The sequence below is a fragment of the Durio zibethinus genome, chromosome 10 (genome assembly GCF_047325235.1).
Source record: "Durio zibethinus cultivar Kanyao isolate XHJ-2024 chromosome 10, ASM4732523v1, whole genome shotgun sequence".
NCBI classification, from domain to species: Eukaryota; Viridiplantae; Streptophyta; class Magnoliopsida; order Malvales; family Malvaceae; genus Durio; species Durio zibethinus.
Genome location: NC_143171.1, coordinates 17,654,839 through 17,676,243, shown reverse-complemented (window position 1 = coordinate 17,676,243; position 21,405 = coordinate 17,654,839). Strand labels below are relative to the sequence as shown.

Sequence of the window (21,405 nt, the reverse complement as noted above, 5' to 3'; positions counted from 1 at the left end):
TTTCTTTGATCTTTTCTTATTTGCATACACAGATCCAAAGGGTTGACTTAGCTCCAATTGATTAAGAAATTGAAAAATATTTTAGAAAAAAAAAATAGCAATCAGCACCACCTATACCAACACCAACGGCTAATGCAAACAATAAAGGACAAAAAACCTTAAAAGACTATATAGTTCCCAATTCAGATGGTTTTCAACTATCTATTAGAAGGCCAGCTATTCAAGCAAACAACTTTGAGATCAAGCCTTCAATTATACAAATGGTCCAAAATTCTTGCAATTTGAAGGGCTACCTATCAATGATCCTAATCTTCACCTTTCTAATTTTCTTGAATTAAGTGATATTTTTTGCTATAATGGTGTTTTGATGATGCTATTAGACTAAGACTATTTCCTTTTTCTCTCAGGGACAAGGTAAAAAGTGGGTTGACATCATTACGACTTGGCTTAATCACCACAAGGGATGATTTGGAATAAAAGTTTCTAGCAAAGTTTTTCCCACCTACCAAAACAGTAAAGCTAAGGAATGAGATCACTACATTTACACAAGCAAATGGTGAAACATTATACGATGCATGGGAAAGGTTCAAGGAGTTGTTAAGGAAGTGCCTACATCATGGATTACCCTAGTGGCTATAAATATAAATTTTTTATTATGGTCTCACACCACCCATGAAACCACTTTAGACTCAACTGTTGGAGGGGCAATTATAAGCAAGACTCCTGAGAAAGCAAATAAGCTTATTAAAGAAATGGCTGCTAGCAACTACCAATAGGGCATGGAGAAAAAGGTAAGTAAAAAGTCTGCTAATTTATTTAAAATAGATGCTATCACCTTTAGCAATTCCCAATTAGTCACCCTAACCAAAAAAGATAGAAACCTTAGCAGCCTAACCCCAAACCAACCACGTAAATGCAATCCAAAACCCTTTATATCTTGTGGTATATGTGAAAGGCCCCATTCCAATGAAAAATGTCAATTCAAGATAAAACTTGTCCAATACATCCAATAATCTAAGCCTAACCATAATCCCTATAGTAATACTTATAACCTTGGATGGTGAAACCACCCAAAATTTTCTTAGAACCAACCAAACTACCAGTTACTAATAACCAAACAATAACTTCTACCCAAATCCACTAACTTACAACCCATTCTAAGAAAAGAAACTAAGTTTTGAGGATATGTCGACCCAATTGATGCATGTCAACAATGCCAACATTCAAAGCCAAGCTACATTAATTAAAAACCTTGAAAACCAAATAGGTCAACTACCCTAAGTCATAGCCAATCGGCCTATAGATACCTTGCCTAGCAATATTGAATCTAACTCTAAATGACAAGGTAAGGAAGGATGCAATGTCGTCTATTCTTTGAGAGATGATGGGATGAAAGATTTTGATGAAGAGAATGATTTTATGGATGAGCCTATATTCTTTGAGAGATGATAAGATAGAGGATTCTAATGAGGAGAATGATTTTATAAATGAACCTATAATGGTAAACCTCCATAGTTTTGTGAAACAACCTAAGGTAGATTTTGTGGGATATGAGGATATATTAGAAGATGAGGAACTTTTGAGATTTCAAAGATAAATTCTAAAGGGTTTTGATCTTGTGGCACTAGAGCCCCTTAAAAATATTAAACTTTATGGGAAGAACCTAAGGAAAAAAAATACTAAAATGGAGTATATAGAAGATCTTGAAGAGTACATTGAAGGGTTTATTAAAGAAAGACAAATGCTATTGCAAGTAGAGAGAGCATTACTATAAAGCATTCAACCTAAGCCTAAAAAAACTATTCAAGAAAGCACAGTGCAAGAATAAGATCAACCACAAGAAGAAAAAGAACATTAAAAGGAGAAAGTCCAAGAAGAGGTACAAACAAAGCCAAGGATGACTTCCAAAATGTATAGGCAATGTTTCATTACAACATCACTTGCCCCAAGGCCTATTAAAAAATACTATTTAAAGAATTAAAGGAAGCCACATGTTTAAAAGATTGCAGCCTTGAACATTAACAACTACTGCCTAAAAAGCAAAAAAAAAATCTAAAGAGTTTAACTATTTCTTACAAAATTAGACATTTAAAATTCGATGATGCTCTTTATGATTTTAGCTTTGGTATGAATCTAATGCCTTTGATTATTTTTACAAAGTTAAAATGTTGAGAGCTGAAGCCTGCAAAGTTCAACCTCAAATTTGCTGACCAGTCTATTAAGTTACCATAATGAAAGTTGAAAAATGTGTTTGTGAAAGTTAGTAAAAATGCTTTCTCTATGGATTTTGCTATTTTAGACATGGAGGATGATGAAGCTCTATTGCTATTAAGGAGACATTTCCTATTGATTGCCAAAGCATTAATAGATGTCTACAACTCTAGCATTACCTTTAGATTTAAAAATAAGAAGCTACAATTAGCGACTAAAGGGTATGGTGTGCTTAGATATGAAGATGATGTAAATACAGTGAAGGAGAAAGAAAACTTTAAGGAGTTTGACCTAATAGATAAACCTCTTGATCGTATGATTCAAAACCTTTTGCTAACCCCTAGCTCCAGTAATATCAATCCCATAAGAAACTCAAGCTTTGTGTATGTTATTTCTACTAGGAGAACTAGTACACCACCTAAGAGTAATTCTATTTATGTCATTCCATAAAAAATGAGGCAACAAGGAAAACTCCTTCTTGAAAGGAAAAGATGATTCCATAGATTTAGGGATGGTCAAGCTTGACCAAAACTAGCACTTTCTAAGAGGCAACCAAAATTTTATTTTTATAGTTTATGTTTTCTTTATTTCTATTAGGTTAGGTATGTTTTTAATGTTTTTTTTTAGTTTTTTTTTTTTAAGGATGAAGTGAAGATGATGCCTCATACAAATGAAAATTTAACTTTGAAGTAAATTTGGAGAGTATTTTTTTCCTTTATTTTTTACATTGTTCAATTTAAGTGTGGAGGGGAAAAGAAAGCTTTGTAAACTTATATGATTTCTGAAAATTAAGATCTTATTTTTGCTTTCAAACCAAATTGACATACTAAATCTCATTATTATGCACACTTAGTTGAATTTGCATATATTTTCTAAGATTGACTAAAGTATGATATGAAGTTTCATTATGAATATGGTGGAACTTGAAAAGAATTATGTTTCTCTATGGAGATGATTTTTATACATATGTTTCTATTCTCTTTTAATAAAATGCTTTGATTCTTATGAAAGTTTGTGAAATGTGGATTTGCATAAAATTTGAGAATATGAATAAGTACTCTAAAATTCACCTACTCAACCCTTAAAGTAAAATCTTAGACTATATTTGACTCAAGAGATGAACTAGACAGTTCTTTGGACCATTTGAGCCTTTTTCAACCCACTGATTGGGGAAAATCTAAAAGCGCACTGGCCATACAAGTAATAATAGTGACATTTTGATCAAAACATCAATCTCATAGGGATTAGGTATAACTTCCTAAGCTAATTATCGGTTATCACCCTACTCTTACTAAAGTTGGTTTAATAAAAAATAAGCATGAAAAATTAACTAAACAAAATTAACAAGTAAAAAAAAAAACTAATACGCAAAAATTAAAATTCTATTAAAAAAATCAAGTAACCAAATAAAAGAAAATCTAAACATGGAAAATAATGAATAAAATGCAAATGAAAATTTATAACTAGTCTTAAAATGCAAAAACACATAATAACTAGACTAAAATACAAAATGTGCAAATCACATGTAAACTACAATTGCAAAATTTACGTGAGCATGAAACTACATTATGGAAATGAAAGCTAAATATGAAATCTTCCTAAACCTAAACTGGTTTTGAAACAACCCCTAAATAGCATGTATGAACACTTGATCTAAAGTGGAAAAAAAATGAACAAATTGTAGAAGAAAGCGTAACCAAACAACACGTCAAACCAGAAATGCAAAGAATAACCATAGCTGAAAACTAATTTTTGACTTCACTATTTTGGACTTCTACTTTGCACAAATGAATTTACACCTAATCTGGAATTCATATGGAAAAGTAGAGGACTAAATGAAAAAGTAGATGGCAGAAGAAAATATGCAAAAAAATACACAAACAATATAAAAAAAACTAAATAGCCACTGATATGTACTGGAAAAGCAAGAAACTAAAGAGAAAAAATTTCATCTACAATTATATACTACAAATGAACTTCATCTAAGCTAGAATAACCTAGATCTATGAGTTAACTACCAAAAACAGTGCAAAATCTGGAAAATCATAACATCATCTAAGCAAATGATCCAAATAGTAATGAAATGTAAAGAAATAAACCAAATCAAGTAAGAATCAACAAGTATACAAGTAAAACTAAGAATTTAGAATGAAAAGAAGCTAAACAACTCCTCAAGGAGAGAGCAGTTTCATGCCAAATTTGATTAATCACATCTGACCTACACCTATCACCTCTATCCATATGAATCTTTCAAGCTCGATCTAGATCACTGTGGTGCAATTTTGAGGATGAATTTTTACTATTTTATAGCTAATTGAATTAGGAAACTATGAAAAAAAATTGGACAAAAAAAAGTAAGATTTGAATGAGATATCATTAAAAAAAAACCATAGGTAGGTCAGAACTGACAGATTAAAAAACAGATTTAAGTATTAAGGCAACATCAGTAGAATTGAGCTAGAAATCAATAAAATTTGTAAGTTTCATTGCCAAAATCATAAAGAACACTGAAAAATACTTTAGGCAATCTAAAAATGCAATCAAAATCAATAAAAAAAATGAAGATCAAGGGTTGTTTGTTTGCTAAGAAAATAAAATGTAATAAAGGAAAGTATAGAAATTAAAGAATAGGAAAAATAAATTCCTAAGTCAAAGTCTCCCTAAAATGGCTGGCTCCACTCCTATTGATAGGTAGGTGAATGATGAATAGAGCCACAAAAAATCTCTCCAAAATATCTACAATGAGGTGACCTTCTAGGACTTTTTTTCTCCTTACTTTTGTACTTGGTGCATGGCTGTTTGGCTTTTTCTTCAACACTTGGCAAGCTCTTCTTTGTCGTGTAATGGGTGGTCTAATAAGTCAATTTAATGACCAATCAAAGCTACTAAAATTTCCATATTAGCCCTTCTAATTGGTGCTCTTCAACTAACTTGAAACACTTTGAAATTTTGGTGCTTCTCCTATGCAACATGCACCAACACCCTTTTTGCATGCTTCATATATCTTTTTTTTTTTGAAAAAATTTCAAACATTTTATGAATATTTTTATTATCCATTTTATTTAAAAAAACACTATGAAAATAATACTAAAAAAATCAAGTAAGAAAAATTAAGAAAACTCCCTAAGTGCCAATGTTGCATATTGACACTAGTTTAGGTCAATCACATAATTTTGCACCAAAAATCCTTCAAAATATATCCAATTTGATCAAAATTCCTCATTTTCTCCGTTTTTACTTGCACATGAGTTTAATGTGCATTTAAGAGAAATTTTACCAAAAATCCTAAGGAACAAGCCAAAACATAAGTAAAATTGCACTAAAAATGAGTATGAAAATAGTAAAATTTTAGTACAATCAGTCACCTTGTTATGATGCATCCCTAGCACCTTTATTTTGAGCTTGTTAGATCATTTCCTTTTATTTGTTTATTTAGCCCCATAATAAGCTAATAAACCCTTTCTTTGATTATTATCCTTTATTTGGTTTACTTGACCCAATTGTGCTAACTTGTGTATTATAGACATAATTATGTATTTAAGAGGAAGCAAGCAAGGAATGAGAGAAAAAAAAATAGCAAGAACAAAGGCAAAGACTAATAAAACCAAAAAAATGGCTATATTTTTCCAAAAAAAAAAAGATGTCATTAATAAAGAATAAAGTGATGCCTCAAAAGTCAAACTTTCAAAAAGAACTCTCAATTGTTCAAAGTCTGAGAAATTCAAAGAAAGTAAGCTTAAGGTTTTGAGCCTAAAATTTTATTTTTCTTACCTTGAGCCAAGCCTTACATTACAAGCTTAAAAAACTTTTTGATTTTGAGTCAAGTATGTAAGTCTAACATTAGTGGAGAGGGAAGGAAAAAATGAACATATAAAGTCTATTTTATCTTTGAATTAAAATGTGATGAAGTGTTTTGCATTCTTTTTACTTGAGTTGTTTGCATGAATTAAAGATTGAGTAAATGTATAGTGTAAAGAGCATAAGATATTGAGAGCTTATTTTTAAAGGAATTTCTTGTAACTCTATGTTTCTACTTAGCTTTGTATTATGCAATAGTGCATGACAAGAATTTTATGTAATTTTTTACTTTGTGAGTATGTGTAATAGTTTTTAGTTTTATTAATTTGAGGTTTTTCCTTAAGGACAATAAAATATTTAAGTGTGGGTGTATGAAAGCACCTAAAAATATAAGGTTTTTACATGTGAAAATGGGTGCACAAATTTAAAATTTTGTTGATTTTTATTGCCTTAATGCCTATTTTATGATTTAGGGTTTCAAGGTTATGGATGAAGAAACATGCAATCCAAGCATGAAGGAGATAATCGGCTATGCAAGACCAAGGGTTGGCTAAACCTCATTGGTGCAATCCTTTCAACCATGCAACAAAATAAGAGTTTTATTTGCATATGGGCTCTCCCTTATATTCAGCCAAAGAGATTTAATCCATGAGTGACTCTTTTACTTAGCCTTGAAGGAATTTTGCTTGTGTAGAGACTCTACATGCATTCGACTAATTCAAATTCAATAGGAGATCAAGCAAACATGCACTATTTTGAAAATTTTCAATCTACCATAGAGTTTTGCATGATCGATCAACTTGAAAAAATTAAACATGTATAAGAACTCTATCAATTTGGTTATTTCAAATGCAAGAAAGGATAAAACTTAGTTTGCAAGTTCAAAGACTCTCCAAATCCTTATCATATTTGGCCAAGAGTGTTTGTATGCATGATGTACTCTTTTAGCTCATTCAATAAAAGTGTTTTAATAAATGAAGGATTTTTGCAAGATAATTATCAAGATAATTGAAGGAATAACCAATCTAGTCTTGAATCCTACCTTAGTCAAACCTAGGAAGAAGATGTGATCAAAATGAACTTCAAGAATGATCAATGGCTAAGATTTGTTTCTCAAGACCCCATTTAGCCAAGCATTCTCAAAAAGCAAAAGTTTATCTTTTTCATACAACTTTGAAGATCAAGATAGTTTTCATCCACTAGTATTTGAATTTAAATTCAATTCTTGTAATCTTATGCCCCTTTACCAAATCTCTTACTATAAATAAGGATGCCATTCACCCCGTTCCATCATTCTTTATCTCATTTTTCTTTTCTCTCTTTAGTTTTTTAGTTCTTTTCTTTTTAGTTTAAGTTAATGGCTTAGGTGATAGATATGTCAATAACTACAAAAGCTTGTTCTTTAAGATTTTTTTTTCAATGAAAGAAGTATTTTTCCAAGATCTCTTTCTTTCAAAGCATTTTTTTTATTTTAAAGTTTGATTTACAAGCTCTTTTACTCACTATAAGTTTTAACCACTATTCTTTTCGATGATTTACAAGTTTATTTTTATGCAAGCTTTATTTCAAGTTCTTTACAAGCATTTGGCAATCTCAATCTCTCTTATTTTTAGGTTTTCAATTCTTGTTCTTTAAGATTAAGTTGTGGTTATATTCTTTTATTTCCTAAGTGACAGTTGGTGAAGTCAAGATTCAAGCCTATATTGCATTCAATCTTTCTTTTCTTTATTTTGCAACCAAACCTAAGTTTTCATTTATTTAGATATAAGAATCTTAGATCTCGCCATTGGTACTTGAAAAGCAACCCAACATTACAATCTATAATTTCTTAGGAGATGATACTGGAATACTTCCATTATTATTACTTGATCTATGCACTTGCAAGCTATACGAAAAGCAGCAATCAATATCCTATAATATGATAAAAGAGAGATCGTGAAAAACTTGAAATGTGACTAAATGGATCTAAGGTGCTGCATACTTACTCTACTTGTACTTTAGAGTTACTAGACATACCTAACTGTTGTATAAGTGACTAGAGGTGATTATGAGCTACTATATACACCTAATAGTCGCATAGCAACTGAGTTTTTAAAGTATGCTAGTCATACAACTTATTTCCTTGTATTAGCTTGATACAAAGAATAGAAAAATCATTCTTGAGATCATGAGAGTTTGGCACCCATTTTGTGCAAGTGAGAGATGTTAGAATAGCAACACAAAATGAGTAGGTGTACCCTATGTTTAGAAAACAACTGCCTTAGGCAATTTTTGAATGAAAAAGCTACCATTGGTAGTTTACAAATTAATAAAATACTGCCTATCTTTTTTTTTCTCTCGAATGTATGGCCTTCGACCATTTTTAATAAAAAAATAGAAAGTTTCTCACGAGAAGAAAAGCAAGAAAGGAAGAAAGAGAGATCAGTAGTCAATAACTCTCAATGAAGAATATGAACAATTTTTGTATTATGATTTTGTTCAATGACCAACAATTGAAGTCAGGCTTTTGCTTCCACTTCAATTTAACAAGTATATATGATTATGTTCGTATATATATATATATATATAATGCATGTAAATTTATCTTATAGTTAACTTCTCCAATTTCTTCCTTTAAGCATAATTACTGAAAGGGCCTTATCCTTCCAATATCTTTGTTTGACATCTTGATTTATGCAAAATTCATTTTCTCTTTCATTCATTACCTTAAAATTTTTCTTTACCTATATCTTAAGGTAATTGTACCAAAAAGCCAAATTATCCAATTTTCCCAATATCTTTTAATCTAGATGGCATTCATTTCATCTCTTGTTAAATGGAGATTATATGAACATTAGGTGTGGGTTGTGAAAATAAAGATTGTACATTAGGTTTTCATTTGATGTAGTAAGATTATATATTTTGAGCTTGAGTTGTAAAAATGATAGCACCTAAAAATATAGTGTTTTCATATAATAAAATGGATACAAAATTTTAAAATTGATTGATTTTTAGTGCCTTAATGCTTATTTTATGATTGTTAAGGTTTCAAGCTTATGGATGAGGAAAACATGCAATCCATGCGTGAGGGAGATAATCAGCCATGCAAAACCAAAGGTTGGCCGAACCTCATTGGTGAAAGCCTTCAACTATGCAACAAAATAAGATTTTTGCTTGCATAAGGACTCTACATGCATTCGGCTAATTCAAATTCAAGAAGAGATTAAGTTTTCATATGCCATTTTGAATAATTTCAAGCTACCATAGACTCTTGCATGATTGGTCAAAGGTGTTTTTATCCAAGAAGAATTTTTTTTATTGCTCTTAAAAGAATTAAACATGCATAAGAACTATATCCATTTGGCCATCTTAAATGTAAGAAAGAATGGAGCTTAGTTTGCAAGCTCAAGGACTCTCCAAATCCTTATCATATTTGGCCAAAAGTGCTTATGTTCATAATGGGCTCTTTAGCTCATCTAATAAAAGAGTTTTTATAAATGAAGTACTTTGCAAGATAATTATCAAGATAATTGAAGGAAAAATCAATCTAGTCTTGAAATCCCAAGCCTTAGTTGAACCAAGAGTGGAGATTTATTCAAGTTTACATCAAGAATTGATTAAAGGCCAAGATTGCTTCCTAGACATCCCATTAAGCCAAGTATTCTCAACAAGGAAAACTCCCATTCAGTCATGCAACTTTGAAGATCAAGATAGCCTTCATCCATTAGTATTTGAATTTAAATCAAAATCTTGTAAACTTATCCCCCTTAGCTAGATCTCTCACTATAAATAGGGAAGCTATTTACCCCATTCCATCATCCCTCATCTCATTTTTCTCTTCTCTATTTGGTTCTTTAGTTTTTGTTTCTTTTTAGTTTAAGTTATTGGCTTAGGTGACAAATTTGCCAATAACCAAAGTTTTGTTTTTAAAATTATTTTCTTTTAGTTAAAGAAGTATTTTCCAAGATCTTTTCCTTCATTGTTCTATTTTCAAACCTTGTTTTTACTCTCTTAATTTCGACAAGCATTCTCTTTATTTTACAAGTTTGATTCAAATATTCCTACTCTATTTCTTTATAAGATTTCATAGAATTTAGTTTCACGTTTTTTTATGCAATTTTATATCATTCGGCCTTCATCAAATGTTCTTATTTTTCAAGTTGTTTTCTTTAGTTGTGGCTACTCTCTTTTACTTCCTAAGTGATAGTTGGTGAAGTCAAGATTCAAGCATGTATTGCTTTCAATCTTTTCTCTTCTTTATTTTACAATCAACCCCTAAATTTTAAATTATTTAGATATAAGATTTTAGGCTATCACTTTTGGTAAATGTGAGCTACCCAACATTACAATTTATAATCCCTTAGAAGATAATACTAGAATATTTCCATTTTATTGCTTGATTTGTGCACTTATAGGTTATACAAAAAGTAGCAATAAAAAAAAGTAAATGAAAAAAATGAAAAGAAAAGTATTGATTACATCATGTATATGAGGTATTTAAATGATTCCAAAATCAAAGAAAAAAAATCCTTTCCCAAGAATTACTTTTCAAAAAATGTGTCCATATTTAATATGATAAATGTCTTCTTTCATATTCCTTTCACAAAAAGAAAATACCCATTTGCTATCCCTTTTAAGCCTAGTGAAATCTTTTTGAAGAAACCCTAACTAATAATCACCCTTCATACTAGAAGACAAGTATGAAAGAAGATTTATTTGAGAAAGAATTAGATCCAAAGTTAAAGACAATGAAAGAATGCCTACAGCTAAATGGCAAGTTCCAAAATTTTCGGCTCAATTTATTAGAACGGAAACATGAAAAAAAAATGAAAAGAGAAAATGAAAAATGAAAAGAAAAGAAATGTGGAAAGGAAAATGTCTTTGGAGAAAATAAGTGATTTTTTGTTTGATTATCTTAAACACATTTTTTAGCTTATTTATCCTTTCTTTTAGAGTCTCAAACCTTGGCCTATATTATGTCTTTTGAAAGCCTATTTTAATCAAGTGTGGATATCTAAATTGAAGAACTTTTCTTTAGAAAATCATCATCAATTTTGGATTTTGGATGAATTTTGAGTTTTCAAATGCATGATAGAATAGTAAAAATAAAGAAAAAAAAAAGATTGAATAAGGCCCTAAGGTGAAAACCCGAAAGGATAGTCTAGAGCAATATTGAAAGTTTGAAAGCAACTCTAGTAATTTCATTAGAGGAAAGGATTTTGAATGAACAATGAAAACCTTTAAGAATTAAGAAGATGAACTCCAATATGAAGATTTGTTTTAAAATTTTTAGAATTTCTTTCTTTCTCGTAAATTTTAAGCCTATCATAGTTAATCATGACATTTGTTAAAATACTGTATCGAGAAATTAAAAAAGTGAAAAAAGTGGATTGTGCTTTAAAGATAATTTTTCATTTATGAGCCTAGATGAAGAAATACCGATTTGTTTTTTCTCATCAAATAAAAAAAATTTTCTTAGTAACTAAAATCTTGATGTGCCAAACCATTTTGTCCTTTTGGAAAAACTAAGATACAATTCACCTAATTCATTCTAGATAGTAATCATCAATTTTTAAAAGATCTAAATGCCATATGTTTTAAAAGAATTGATACATTTTGGTCATGAAAAATTGTTATGTGGGGCATTTTTTTGGAATAATTATTGTTTTCATTTTTTTGAAAGTTTTTAAAAAACATTCAAATTTAGATTGTTGCATATATGAATTTTGGTGAATGGGAGAAAGATTTCCAAATCAATACGACAAGAGTGACCTTTCTAGGGCAACAAAAATGCTTTGTTTTGATAAATTTGGTAAATGTACAAAATTTTGTTTTGAAAATTGCATCTACGTAATTGTTTAGATAATGCATTTGCATCATTAAGAAATTTATAAACTACGTAATTATTTGGATCATGCATTTGCATCATTTGGAGAATTATAAATTGCATAATTTTTTGGACTATGTATTTGCATCAATTTGTGTGAATTTAAATCATTGCACCATGCATTTACATCATTTTGTGATCATGTAAATCATTGTTTAATGTTGCATTTGCATCATTTGATGAACATTTAGAGCTTTAACATTTATAAACATTTGCATAATTTAATTAAGATTTTGAATATATTAAGAAAGATGATGAAAAAAGACATTTGCATCTAATTTATTAGGGTAGATATATGCTTTTGCATTTTTACGGAAAGCATTTGCATTTTATATTGGTGAGATAAGTATTTGCATCTTGGTAAGATACATTGGCATTCATATCATGATATTTGCAAACTTTAAGGTGAAGAAAGAAACAAAAAGATTTGATTAGTTGGCACATTATGAGAATTAAATTCAGATTAGCTGGCACATGATGAGACATAAGCTTAGATTAAGCTCATGGCATCAATTGAGAATTTAAGCCTAACTATGTTGGTACATGAAAGGCAAATGTTGATTTTTAAGTTCCAAAGCCTCTATTAACAAAAAGCTTTTTCAAAGATGAGAATAATTTATAAAACATTTTAATACAATTTTTAAGACCTCCAAGCATGATCTATAAAACCTCAAGGCATAATTTTGAAAACTTCATATATTTCTTCTATTTTTTAAAAGTTTCAAAGCCTCCCGTGGGGAGAACATTTTATTTTCTAAAAGTTTCAAAGTTTCAAAGTTTCAAAGTTTTTGAAAGTTTCTAAGAAAATGTGCAAAAAGTACCAACTGTAGACACCCAATTTTGTCCGGGATCTTTTTGATATTGTTAGGTTTCGAATTGTAATATTGAGTTTTAAAAGTCATTTTTAAGCCCAAATTTAAAGGCCCAAAAATATTTTTTATTTTTATTTGGTAAAAATAATAACATAAATTTTGATTTTTTTTAAGATTTTGATTTTATTTAGATTTGAAATTTAAAGATTAAGTTTGATTTTGGTAATTTTTTAGAATCAAGTTTTTTGAAGAAAGAAAAAAAATTTTGACAAGATCTTAATAGATTCAGTTGGCATTAAAATTTTTCAAACTGAAAAGAGATTCAACTCCTATATAAAGAGCCCAATTTTCAGTCAAAAATCTCTAACAATAAAAGACTCAAAAAGCAATTGAGATAATTAGAATCATCAACCCGCACAGAGCTTTGAGTTTTGAGGGAAAAGTTTTGGACTAAAGAGAGAAAGTAAAAGGAAATTATGAAGGTTTTGGTTTTTTTATTTAAATATTGAGAGCAAACAACATTGTTTGGAAAAACTTAACTCACGCCAAATCCATTTCTTGACTTGATCTTATCGCAAATTTTTCTTTTTTAATTTTTGATTTTTTGTTTTATTTTTTCTTTTTTTCCTATTTTAGTATTTTTAATTGTGATTAAATTAAAAGTGATGAGAAGAAGAAAAGGAAAAAAATGTGAAACTTTGATAGGATTTTTATTATTATATTTATTTACTTGATTTTTATTATATTTATTTACATGATATTTTTCATGATTTTTATTATATTTATTTGCATGATTTATTATGAATTATTTTTATATGATTATTTTTGCATAATCTTTGTATGTTTTAATTATAACATTATTGCATGATATTTTTTATAAAATGTTTGTACGAACAAATATTGTAAATAAGTAAAATTAATTGAAATTAATTTTTCATAAGATATTTAATAAATCCAACGATAAAATCCCTTCAAGTGAACAAATTTATCTAAACTACTCTCAATGTGAAAAGAAAATTTTTTTGTGAAAATCTAAATACTTGTTTTCAATATTTAAATATCAAACTTAATAAAGAATCAATTTTTATTAAAAACTTATACAAGATAATATATGATTAATTTGATATTTTGAGCGTAATTGAATGCTAATATCTTCCATGCATATAACCAACTCTTAAACTTAATTTTATTGATATAGATTAAAACTTATTCTTTTTAAGATAATCTTAAAAAGAATAAATTTTAATCTATATCAATAAAATTAAGTTTAAGAGTTGGTTATAAACAATCAATCAAATCTAGATAAAAAAAATTAATGATAACCCATAATTTTACATTTAATAAACAAATTTTCAAATTTAAACATTATGACAATTAAGTATCAAGATGACAATATAATACAATATAAATTTATACAGTGAATAAATAAAGATATGCTTATTCGAAGCAAGGTTTTGAACTTTGGTTCGTTCAAATCTTGTATCTAAATCTCCGAACTAAGTTATTTTGGTAAAAACGAAATTTAAGATGTTAAAAATTGGTCTTAATTTCCGATATATAAATTAACCAAGTAACAACTCCTACAGTCGAAATGGCCCAAATGCTACAAGAGTGCTAGGGGTGACATCCGCACTGTGCAGCCTTAATTTCCTGAGGATTGTACATGGTAGAATGTTGACAGTTGCTCCAGTGTTTACCGGATTTCTATTGATGCCAATACCATCCGTGCGTGTATAGATGTCATCCAGAACTCTTATCTACGAAGCATTTTACTCTTCAACAAGAGAAATCGATGTGCCAAAAACTTATATATTTTCCCATTAAACAAGCTACTAAATATCCTGCAATGAACTAAAAATGAGCTTTCTTGTGTCGTTTGTCTTCTGCCCAATGCTTTCATGTTATCCCCTCGCTTCCAATCAGCAGCTGAAACTATTTCTGCATATACATCGACAAAAACAAAATTCTAAAAGAGAAGGGATACAAAATGCATGTTCCTGAAAAGGTTATTTACGTATCTAAACTACAATTGTTAAAAATACATGTATCTACAACACCATAAACTGCCAAATATTGTTCTTTTTTTCATTTTATTTTTGAAATTTAGCTAGTTAAAGTGGAGGATATTTGGATCAAAATTTGGCAAGTTAGATCATATACCTTAATTCCTCTGAGATTTTAATTTTCAACAGAGTCAATCAGTACTAAATTTAGGAATTCCTATGAAGAAAACAAATTTACAAAGTTTGCGAGAAAGCAAGGCCAAAAAAAGCCAGCTTTCTTAAAAGAATCATTAATGGTACAGTAGTTATTGAAAATGAATACAGTACCTGTGAGAAATGCAACAATTTTATTGTTTTAAGATGCTCTTCTACTTGCCATGCTTTTTAGTATTAGACCTCTGTTTTTTCCCCAAACATAGCAACTGTATCCTCTACAGCTTGGAAGAAAGTGGCAATCTTGTATGTGAAAAATCCCACCAACATTGGAATCAATTCTAAGTGCATATAACCATATTCTGGAACAAGGATCCTACACCAAACAGATCATTGTCAGCATGAAAACCAAAACTTTTATGGATGCCAAGAATATCTGCAAATCTGCATGCCCAATTTTGAACTGGATGGATTTTTTACGTAGGGTTTCCATGTATTTGTTTGAGGTTGCTAGGCAAACCACAGATACAGAATATAACAGCATCTTACAAATTAGAGAAAGGCACGAGAAAGGTACCAAAATGAGCTGTATAATCATGTAGAAGGAGAAGCAGTACTACTTTATAATGCCACCAAAGGTAACATGACATTAGAATAGTTCAATATAGAATGAGAAAAAAAATTTCAACCGATATTGGTGGGGAGGGTGGGGCACATAAACTCTAAGGAAAAGATGTCTTAAGGCAGAATTCCAACAGATAGGCCTTTCAAGAATTGAAACACACCTCCCTGGTTTTATAAGTTACAGTATTAACTAGAAAGGAAGCATCTCAGACATAATGATTCAACATTTGGCGCATTTTTTTCTTAAAAAAAAGAAAACAAAAATGTCTTTTTTAACATGATAAGAAAATGGAAATCCTATCCAGAAAACAGGACACATCAAGGCATATGCCATGTTTTAGGGTGAGTACAGGGACACAAGAGGGTTTTCTTCCATTGTGTATTTTACAAAAGAGTAAATAACAGCATAATAGAATACATAAGGATAACAGGTAATTACAAAATAGAGAGCAATCCAATAGAGGTAAAATTATAGTAATGATCAGAAGTTGGTGAAAGAGTGGCAAAGATAGATGTCAATAGAATTTCAATAGACTGGCTTCAGAAAAGGAGCATGTTTAAGTTAACAGATAAGCAATTTATCAACACGAAAATGCTAGAAAAGGTGCTTACTCATTCCAACGATCATAGATCATGACCAATACAACAGGAATTAGTATCCTCGGCTGCATAACTGCCCCCCTACAAGCAAAGCTCAAAGTGAGCTAAAAGGTGAAATCCAGTCACCTTGGACTAGGAAGACTATATATGGAACAAAAGTGAAAAGATATATAAAGAATTCTATCCTCTTCAACATAGAATTTTAGAGCAATTTCTATTACTTCCAGGTCGTTTATAACAACAATGCACATTTACGGCTTGCCATCAGCGCATACAGCTCATTGTGACAATGGAGAAATAGAGAAGAAAGACCTCTGTTTATCTAGGTTGACACTTGCCTCGTCATAGAAAATTTTATTATTTTCCTTATGTTGGTTTTTTCCCCCACTACTTTCTAATCCTTTTAGTCAGTCCAAAACTTTGTATCGACAAGAACTCTCTTGTTCTGTTTTGCTACAAACATTTATCCTTTAAGAACAAATTTTATTCCCAAACTTTGATGAAAAGACAATCAACATATCTCTAAGGAGCATTTCTGCACTCAAAGCAAATTCTTTTGCTCTATTTTGCCACCAACATCTGTCCTCACTTTAAGAAAGAACTTAATTTTCAAAATTTGATGAAAAACCAATCAACATTAAGTACATTTAAAATCATCATAATCTCTAATGAGCATTTCTGCACTCTAAACAAAATGGTTTTTTCTTTGGTGAGATACCAATGGAAATAGGTTTAAAAAGACATTTTTGCAAAGGAAATACTAAATGGAAATATATCCATAGAAACATTAGTTGAGATTGCTTTGTGGCACTACTCAGAAAGACATTCAGGGATTCAACAATATAATACCTCGTTGGTCACACTACCTATTTGAAACACCTGTCAATATAAATTTGCATTTTGATTGAGTTCAATTGTTCAACATAATAGTTCAATTTTATAGAATTATGTTTAAGTAATTTCTTACATGAGCAGAACCTTTATCCCATCTCATCCCCACTCCCCCCCCCCCCCCAAAAAAAAAAAAAAGAAAAGAAAATCTTCCTGGCAGTCAAGGAATTTAGTAGATTCATAATTCTAGTGAGAATATCTTCTTGGAACATAAGAATGCAATCTGTCCGGGACTTAATGCAGGTAACACTACTGAACAGAATCACCTCTTCTATGCTTCTCAAAGACCATAAGCTTTGTGAGCACAAGTCTCCTGTTGACTTAAACATTCAAGTATTAAAGTATAACGTAAAATTTCTAGGGGAACCAAACCATTCCACATGGCGTATTGATTATCAAACTCCTCAACAATTTCTCCAAGAAACTTTTGATCATCTCGTCATGCATAAATTTGTAAAATTTTCAAGTCATTGAGGAAAAAAATAAGTAAATGCATTTATAGAGACCGATTACCTAAAGCTTTTTTTTTTTTTACTTGTAAATCTTAATAAATCATTCTATACATAAAGGGTTTAAGCATTCTTAATACATATCTAACTAATTTCATTTATCTGACTCAAACATTTTTCTTCCATAAAGTGCATGACAAGAATTGGAAACTTATGTCCTGTTTCATTTGCAGTATTTTGGCTTAGCTGCCAATGATACTACGATTCCTAAGTTGATCAGTTTACTGTGTATGTAGTCATAGTTATACATGGTACAAAGGATATCAAGATAGTGGAGAATATTCTACATGAAAGTCATCAATTAAAGATAGTAAGAGTGGACTAACAAATTACTTACTTCATAAGCCCCTTTGCTCCTTTTGCTAGGGAATCCACACTGCTTCCCAGCATGCGCATATACATCAATGAACCAAGCAACCCAGCACCAAAGCTGCAGTCAGGAATAATGAAAAATCTTCAAATATAATGGAGAGAACAATGAACTCCTAATTTTAAAATTTATACTCAACAACATAATAGATCTCGAACTATAAAATTAATAAACCTTTATCTGTTCCAAAGAGATTGTTACATAAATCGAGTTAATGGGTGCAAGATTTAGTTGAAATTGGGGTCTGTTAACAAAACATTTGATGTGCCAATAGGCTAGGACCAATAACCATACACAAGGAATTGATGCAGAATGCAGATGGTCATGACTAAACCAAGGTAAAAACAAGATTTCAAAGCTATTTATGATTATCCAACTCTACAATATACTAAAAACCGAATCTACATGCACGATCTTCAGAACCATAACACATAGGAATGCGTAAATAACAAACCTCAACCTTAAATTTTAAGTTGAATTTGAATCCAGGCCATAAGGTTCAAATTTCAACATTTATAATAGAGTTTGAAACTCTTTTTACGGTGGTCCAGTCTGATTACCATTAAAAGTAACAAAAAAGGACATGCTAGATCCTCCGTAGCTCAATTTTATTTTCCCCTCTTTTCTTCTTTTTTGTTTACCCCCTCTCCCTGTATCAGTTCTCTCTTATCCTTTCTCTACACTCAGAAAAGAACAAAGGAAGTGCAACCAAGTCCAAAACAGAAAGATTTGATGATAATGAAGAGAGGAACTAAAAAGAATAGAAAGGAGTGAATGGAAGCACAGTAGCACCAGTGGAAGGAGAAGATAAAGGGGGAGAGAGAAAGCACATAAAACTTAAATATGAAAGAATGCAAATTTGTCATGTATCCTCACAAATACACCAGTCCTAGTATTCATAAATTGCAGTTCTCCCTTCTCAATTACTAGATGCCAACCAACAAATATTGCTCTGAGGTTCTGAATAATGGTTACCATGAAGACATACTCAGACAATTTAGTAGTTGGTATCTGATATGCATGACTGTTAAAACATGACTAAGGCAAAAAGCTTAAAACAAAAGAAGGGAAGCGAAAGAAAATTGTCAAGAGATATTACAGAAAGTCGGCTGCCACCAGCAACAACTTATTAATTAAAATTTCAAATCACACTAGGAATACAGGAATATGTACGTGTAAGAGTATACTCAACTAAAATAAGTACAAACAGGTACGAACCTAGCAGCAACTTCAGGGGAGTAAGAAACATAAGCTGAGACTAAACCAACACTGCCTATAACCAAGGTGAGAACTTGCAACTTCTTTTTCAACTGCAGTAGGAATTTCAAAAGTTATAAATAGAAGAGAAACCTTAACAAATCTCTTCCACTAGGAACAAACAAAGTGAAACTGTAACAAATGAGATGATGAAATCAACAAATACTACTCCCAACTACCTTAAAGTACTGCTCCCTTGATTGAACAGCCAATAGTTCGGGGTCTCCTTGAGGCCGCTGCAGTTCCCGCAACATCACATCCTACATGGTAGAACCAAAACAGAATAAGAAGACGTAACATGGAATATCGTTTCATATGACAGTGACAAGAATCAACATAATTAGAGCTCCTATTTCTGAAGGTAAAAACCAAAGTCAAATTTGGGCTTCAAATTCAAAAAATCCATACTGTGTTTTCTTGACTGACAACTAACTAATCAAAGTTACTAATAACCAGCAGTGGGAATGAAATATAATTTACACTGCCACCAGTTGCAGCCTTTGTTGCTTTATCCCACTTTTCTTGTTCACGCCGCGTTGATACCAATTTCCATTTGGGTGACATGCTGCCACTGCTCTGCTAGTCATTTCATTCCAATAAATGAAATAAGAAAAAAATTTGTAATAACGCAGAGAATTCCATTAGAGAAAGAAATTCTGATGGGAAAAAAAGACATTTGTCTTACATGAGTTGCGGATTCAACTGCCTGTTGTAACACAGGCTTTGAAGGTGCTGTAAGTTCCTTGCTCAGATCGACTTCCAGACTATTTACATTCATATAATATCGGTTGGAAACAAAACAACAACATCAGCAGCAAAAATGGATGAAAGAAATATCTAAAGGAAATAAATTGAATTACCGCATTGCTAATAGGCACAAACCTGTCAAGGCTCATAACTCGATTCAAGTTTAAAAATCCAGAAGGCTCTTCCTGTTTACACCAAACCATATGAACTGAATTATAAGAATGATCAAAATATGATAGTAATAACAATCACATCGGCACAAATATAAATATATATATGTCTTTTCTAAAATAATTAAAACAGTAAACATATTAAAAGCACAAAATTAAAAAAAAAAAAAACCAACATAAATGGTATTCCAATTGTGCTACTAAACTACAAAAACACACAAAAAGCATAAAAGACATAACAAAATAAACTAAAGAAGAAACCAAATTGAAGCTTAACAGGAGAGGATTGAAGAGAAGGGTCATCAACAGCAGCAGGGTCCTGAATGAGCTTCTTCATTCTACCAACGAAATCTCTGTTCCAAATGAAGTCATCAGAAGTTAAAGGGTCGTCCTCTTCGCCAACCCAGTACTTGCGACGCTTGGAGGTTGTGGGTGGGCCACCATACTCCCCTGGAGCCACATCTGTTGACCATTTAAGTGGCTTCTTCTTGGGCAAGATGACTTTGGTCTGCCTTGTGTTTGGTTTGGGCTTTTCTTGAGAGATTGCTGCTGTTGTTGTAGTTACTCTCAATGATATATAGTTTAGGACTGCCATTGTTAACCGAAGCTAAGAGCTTCTTCAGTTCAGCGGTGAAGTTTTATATGCATTCATTCAGTTTATATATATCTAGTTTTTGAGGGTGAATTTGTGTAATTGTGTCCATTTGATTTTCCACACAATTCCCATCTGCGTTCCCATTCCGCCCTTCCCCGACCCCCTCATATTTTAACTTCCATTTTTTTTTTTTTTTTTTCATGATTAGGGAGTGGGCTGAGGAAAAAACTTGGAAAATCTATTTGAAATTGTAATATTAGATTTGGATTAATTATTTTTTTATTTGATTTGATATGAATTAGATATTAAATATTTAAATTTGCTTTGGATTAATTTTTAAAATATTCAAATAATCAAATTACATTTTTTATTAATTTTTATATAAATTAAATTATTGCAAATGCTTCACTTATGGTATTTTTTATTTGTTAACAGTTTTTTAAAATAGATATTTAATGAAAATGTAAAAAAAAAAATTTATTGTGAACAAATAGTATATATGAGTAATTTGTAACTTTTAATGAAAAATTAAAAAAAAAATGAAATAATACATAATGTTAACAAATCATATAGGAATAAATAATATATTAATATATTAATAAATAATATTCTATTAATAAATAATATAGCATAATAAATATTATTAATTTAATTAATAAATATTATAATAATATATGAATAAATAATATATTATTAATATAATATATAATAAATATTATTAATAAATAATATATTAATATATTAATAAATAATATAAACAATAATAAATAGTTTTATTTTAAGTTTTTTTATATTAATA

General features: G+C 30.3%; 1 protein-coding gene and 1 non-coding gene across 3 annotated transcripts; both read right to left on the bottom strand.

Moving 5' to 3' along the window:
• Nucleotides 1–516: 516 nt before the first annotated feature.
• Nucleotides 517–623, bottom strand: LOC149516507 (small nucleolar RNA R71). The gene has a single exon (XR_016346065.1). It is a non-coding gene; the product is annotated as a small nucleolar RNA R71 (small nucleolar RNA).
• Nucleotides 624–13,999: 13,376 nt separating this feature from the next.
• Nucleotides 14,000–20,745, bottom strand: LOC111293089 (ATP synthase protein I-like protein). 2 transcript variants are annotated; one of them, XM_089766852.1, is made up of 10 exons: nt 20,289–20,745; nt 19,977–20,026; nt 19,780–19,858; nt 19,575–19,670; nt 19,274–19,354; nt 19,056–19,147; nt 17,805–17,897; nt 16,080–16,148; nt 15,018–15,219; nt 14,000–14,625 (listed from the first exon to the last, which is right to left on the bottom strand). In XM_089766852.1, the coding sequence occupies exons 1-9, from the start codon at nt 20,604–20,606 to the stop codon at nt 15,081–15,083; spliced, it is 1,017 nt and encodes a 338-aa protein (XP_089622978.1). In that variant the 5' UTR covers nt 20,607–20,745; the 3' UTR covers nt 14,000–14,625; nt 15,018–15,080. The 2 variants fall into 2 exon arrangements, with proteins under 2 accessions (XP_089622978.1, XP_089622977.1); XM_089766851.1 differs by having other exon boundaries at nt 14,489–14,625; nt 19,575–19,673; nt 20,289–20,730.
• Nucleotides 20,746–21,405: the final 660 nt, after the last annotated feature.

Excerpts from the sequence above, each read along its gene's own strand:
- LOC111293089 (XM_089766851.1), bottom strand. The coding sequence starts at position 20,606 with ATGGCAGTCCTAAACTATATATCATTGAGAGTAACTACAACAACAGCA. Across the intron at positions 19,859-19,976 it reads CGAGTTATGAGCCTTGACAG|TCTGGAAGTCGATCTGAGCA; the intron begins GTTTGTGCCTAT and ends GAATGTAAATAG. Across the intron at positions 17,898-19,055 it reads TCCCCTGAAGTTGCTGCTAG|CTTTGGTGCTGGGTTGCTTG; the intron begins GTTCGTACCTGT and ends TCCTGACTGCAG.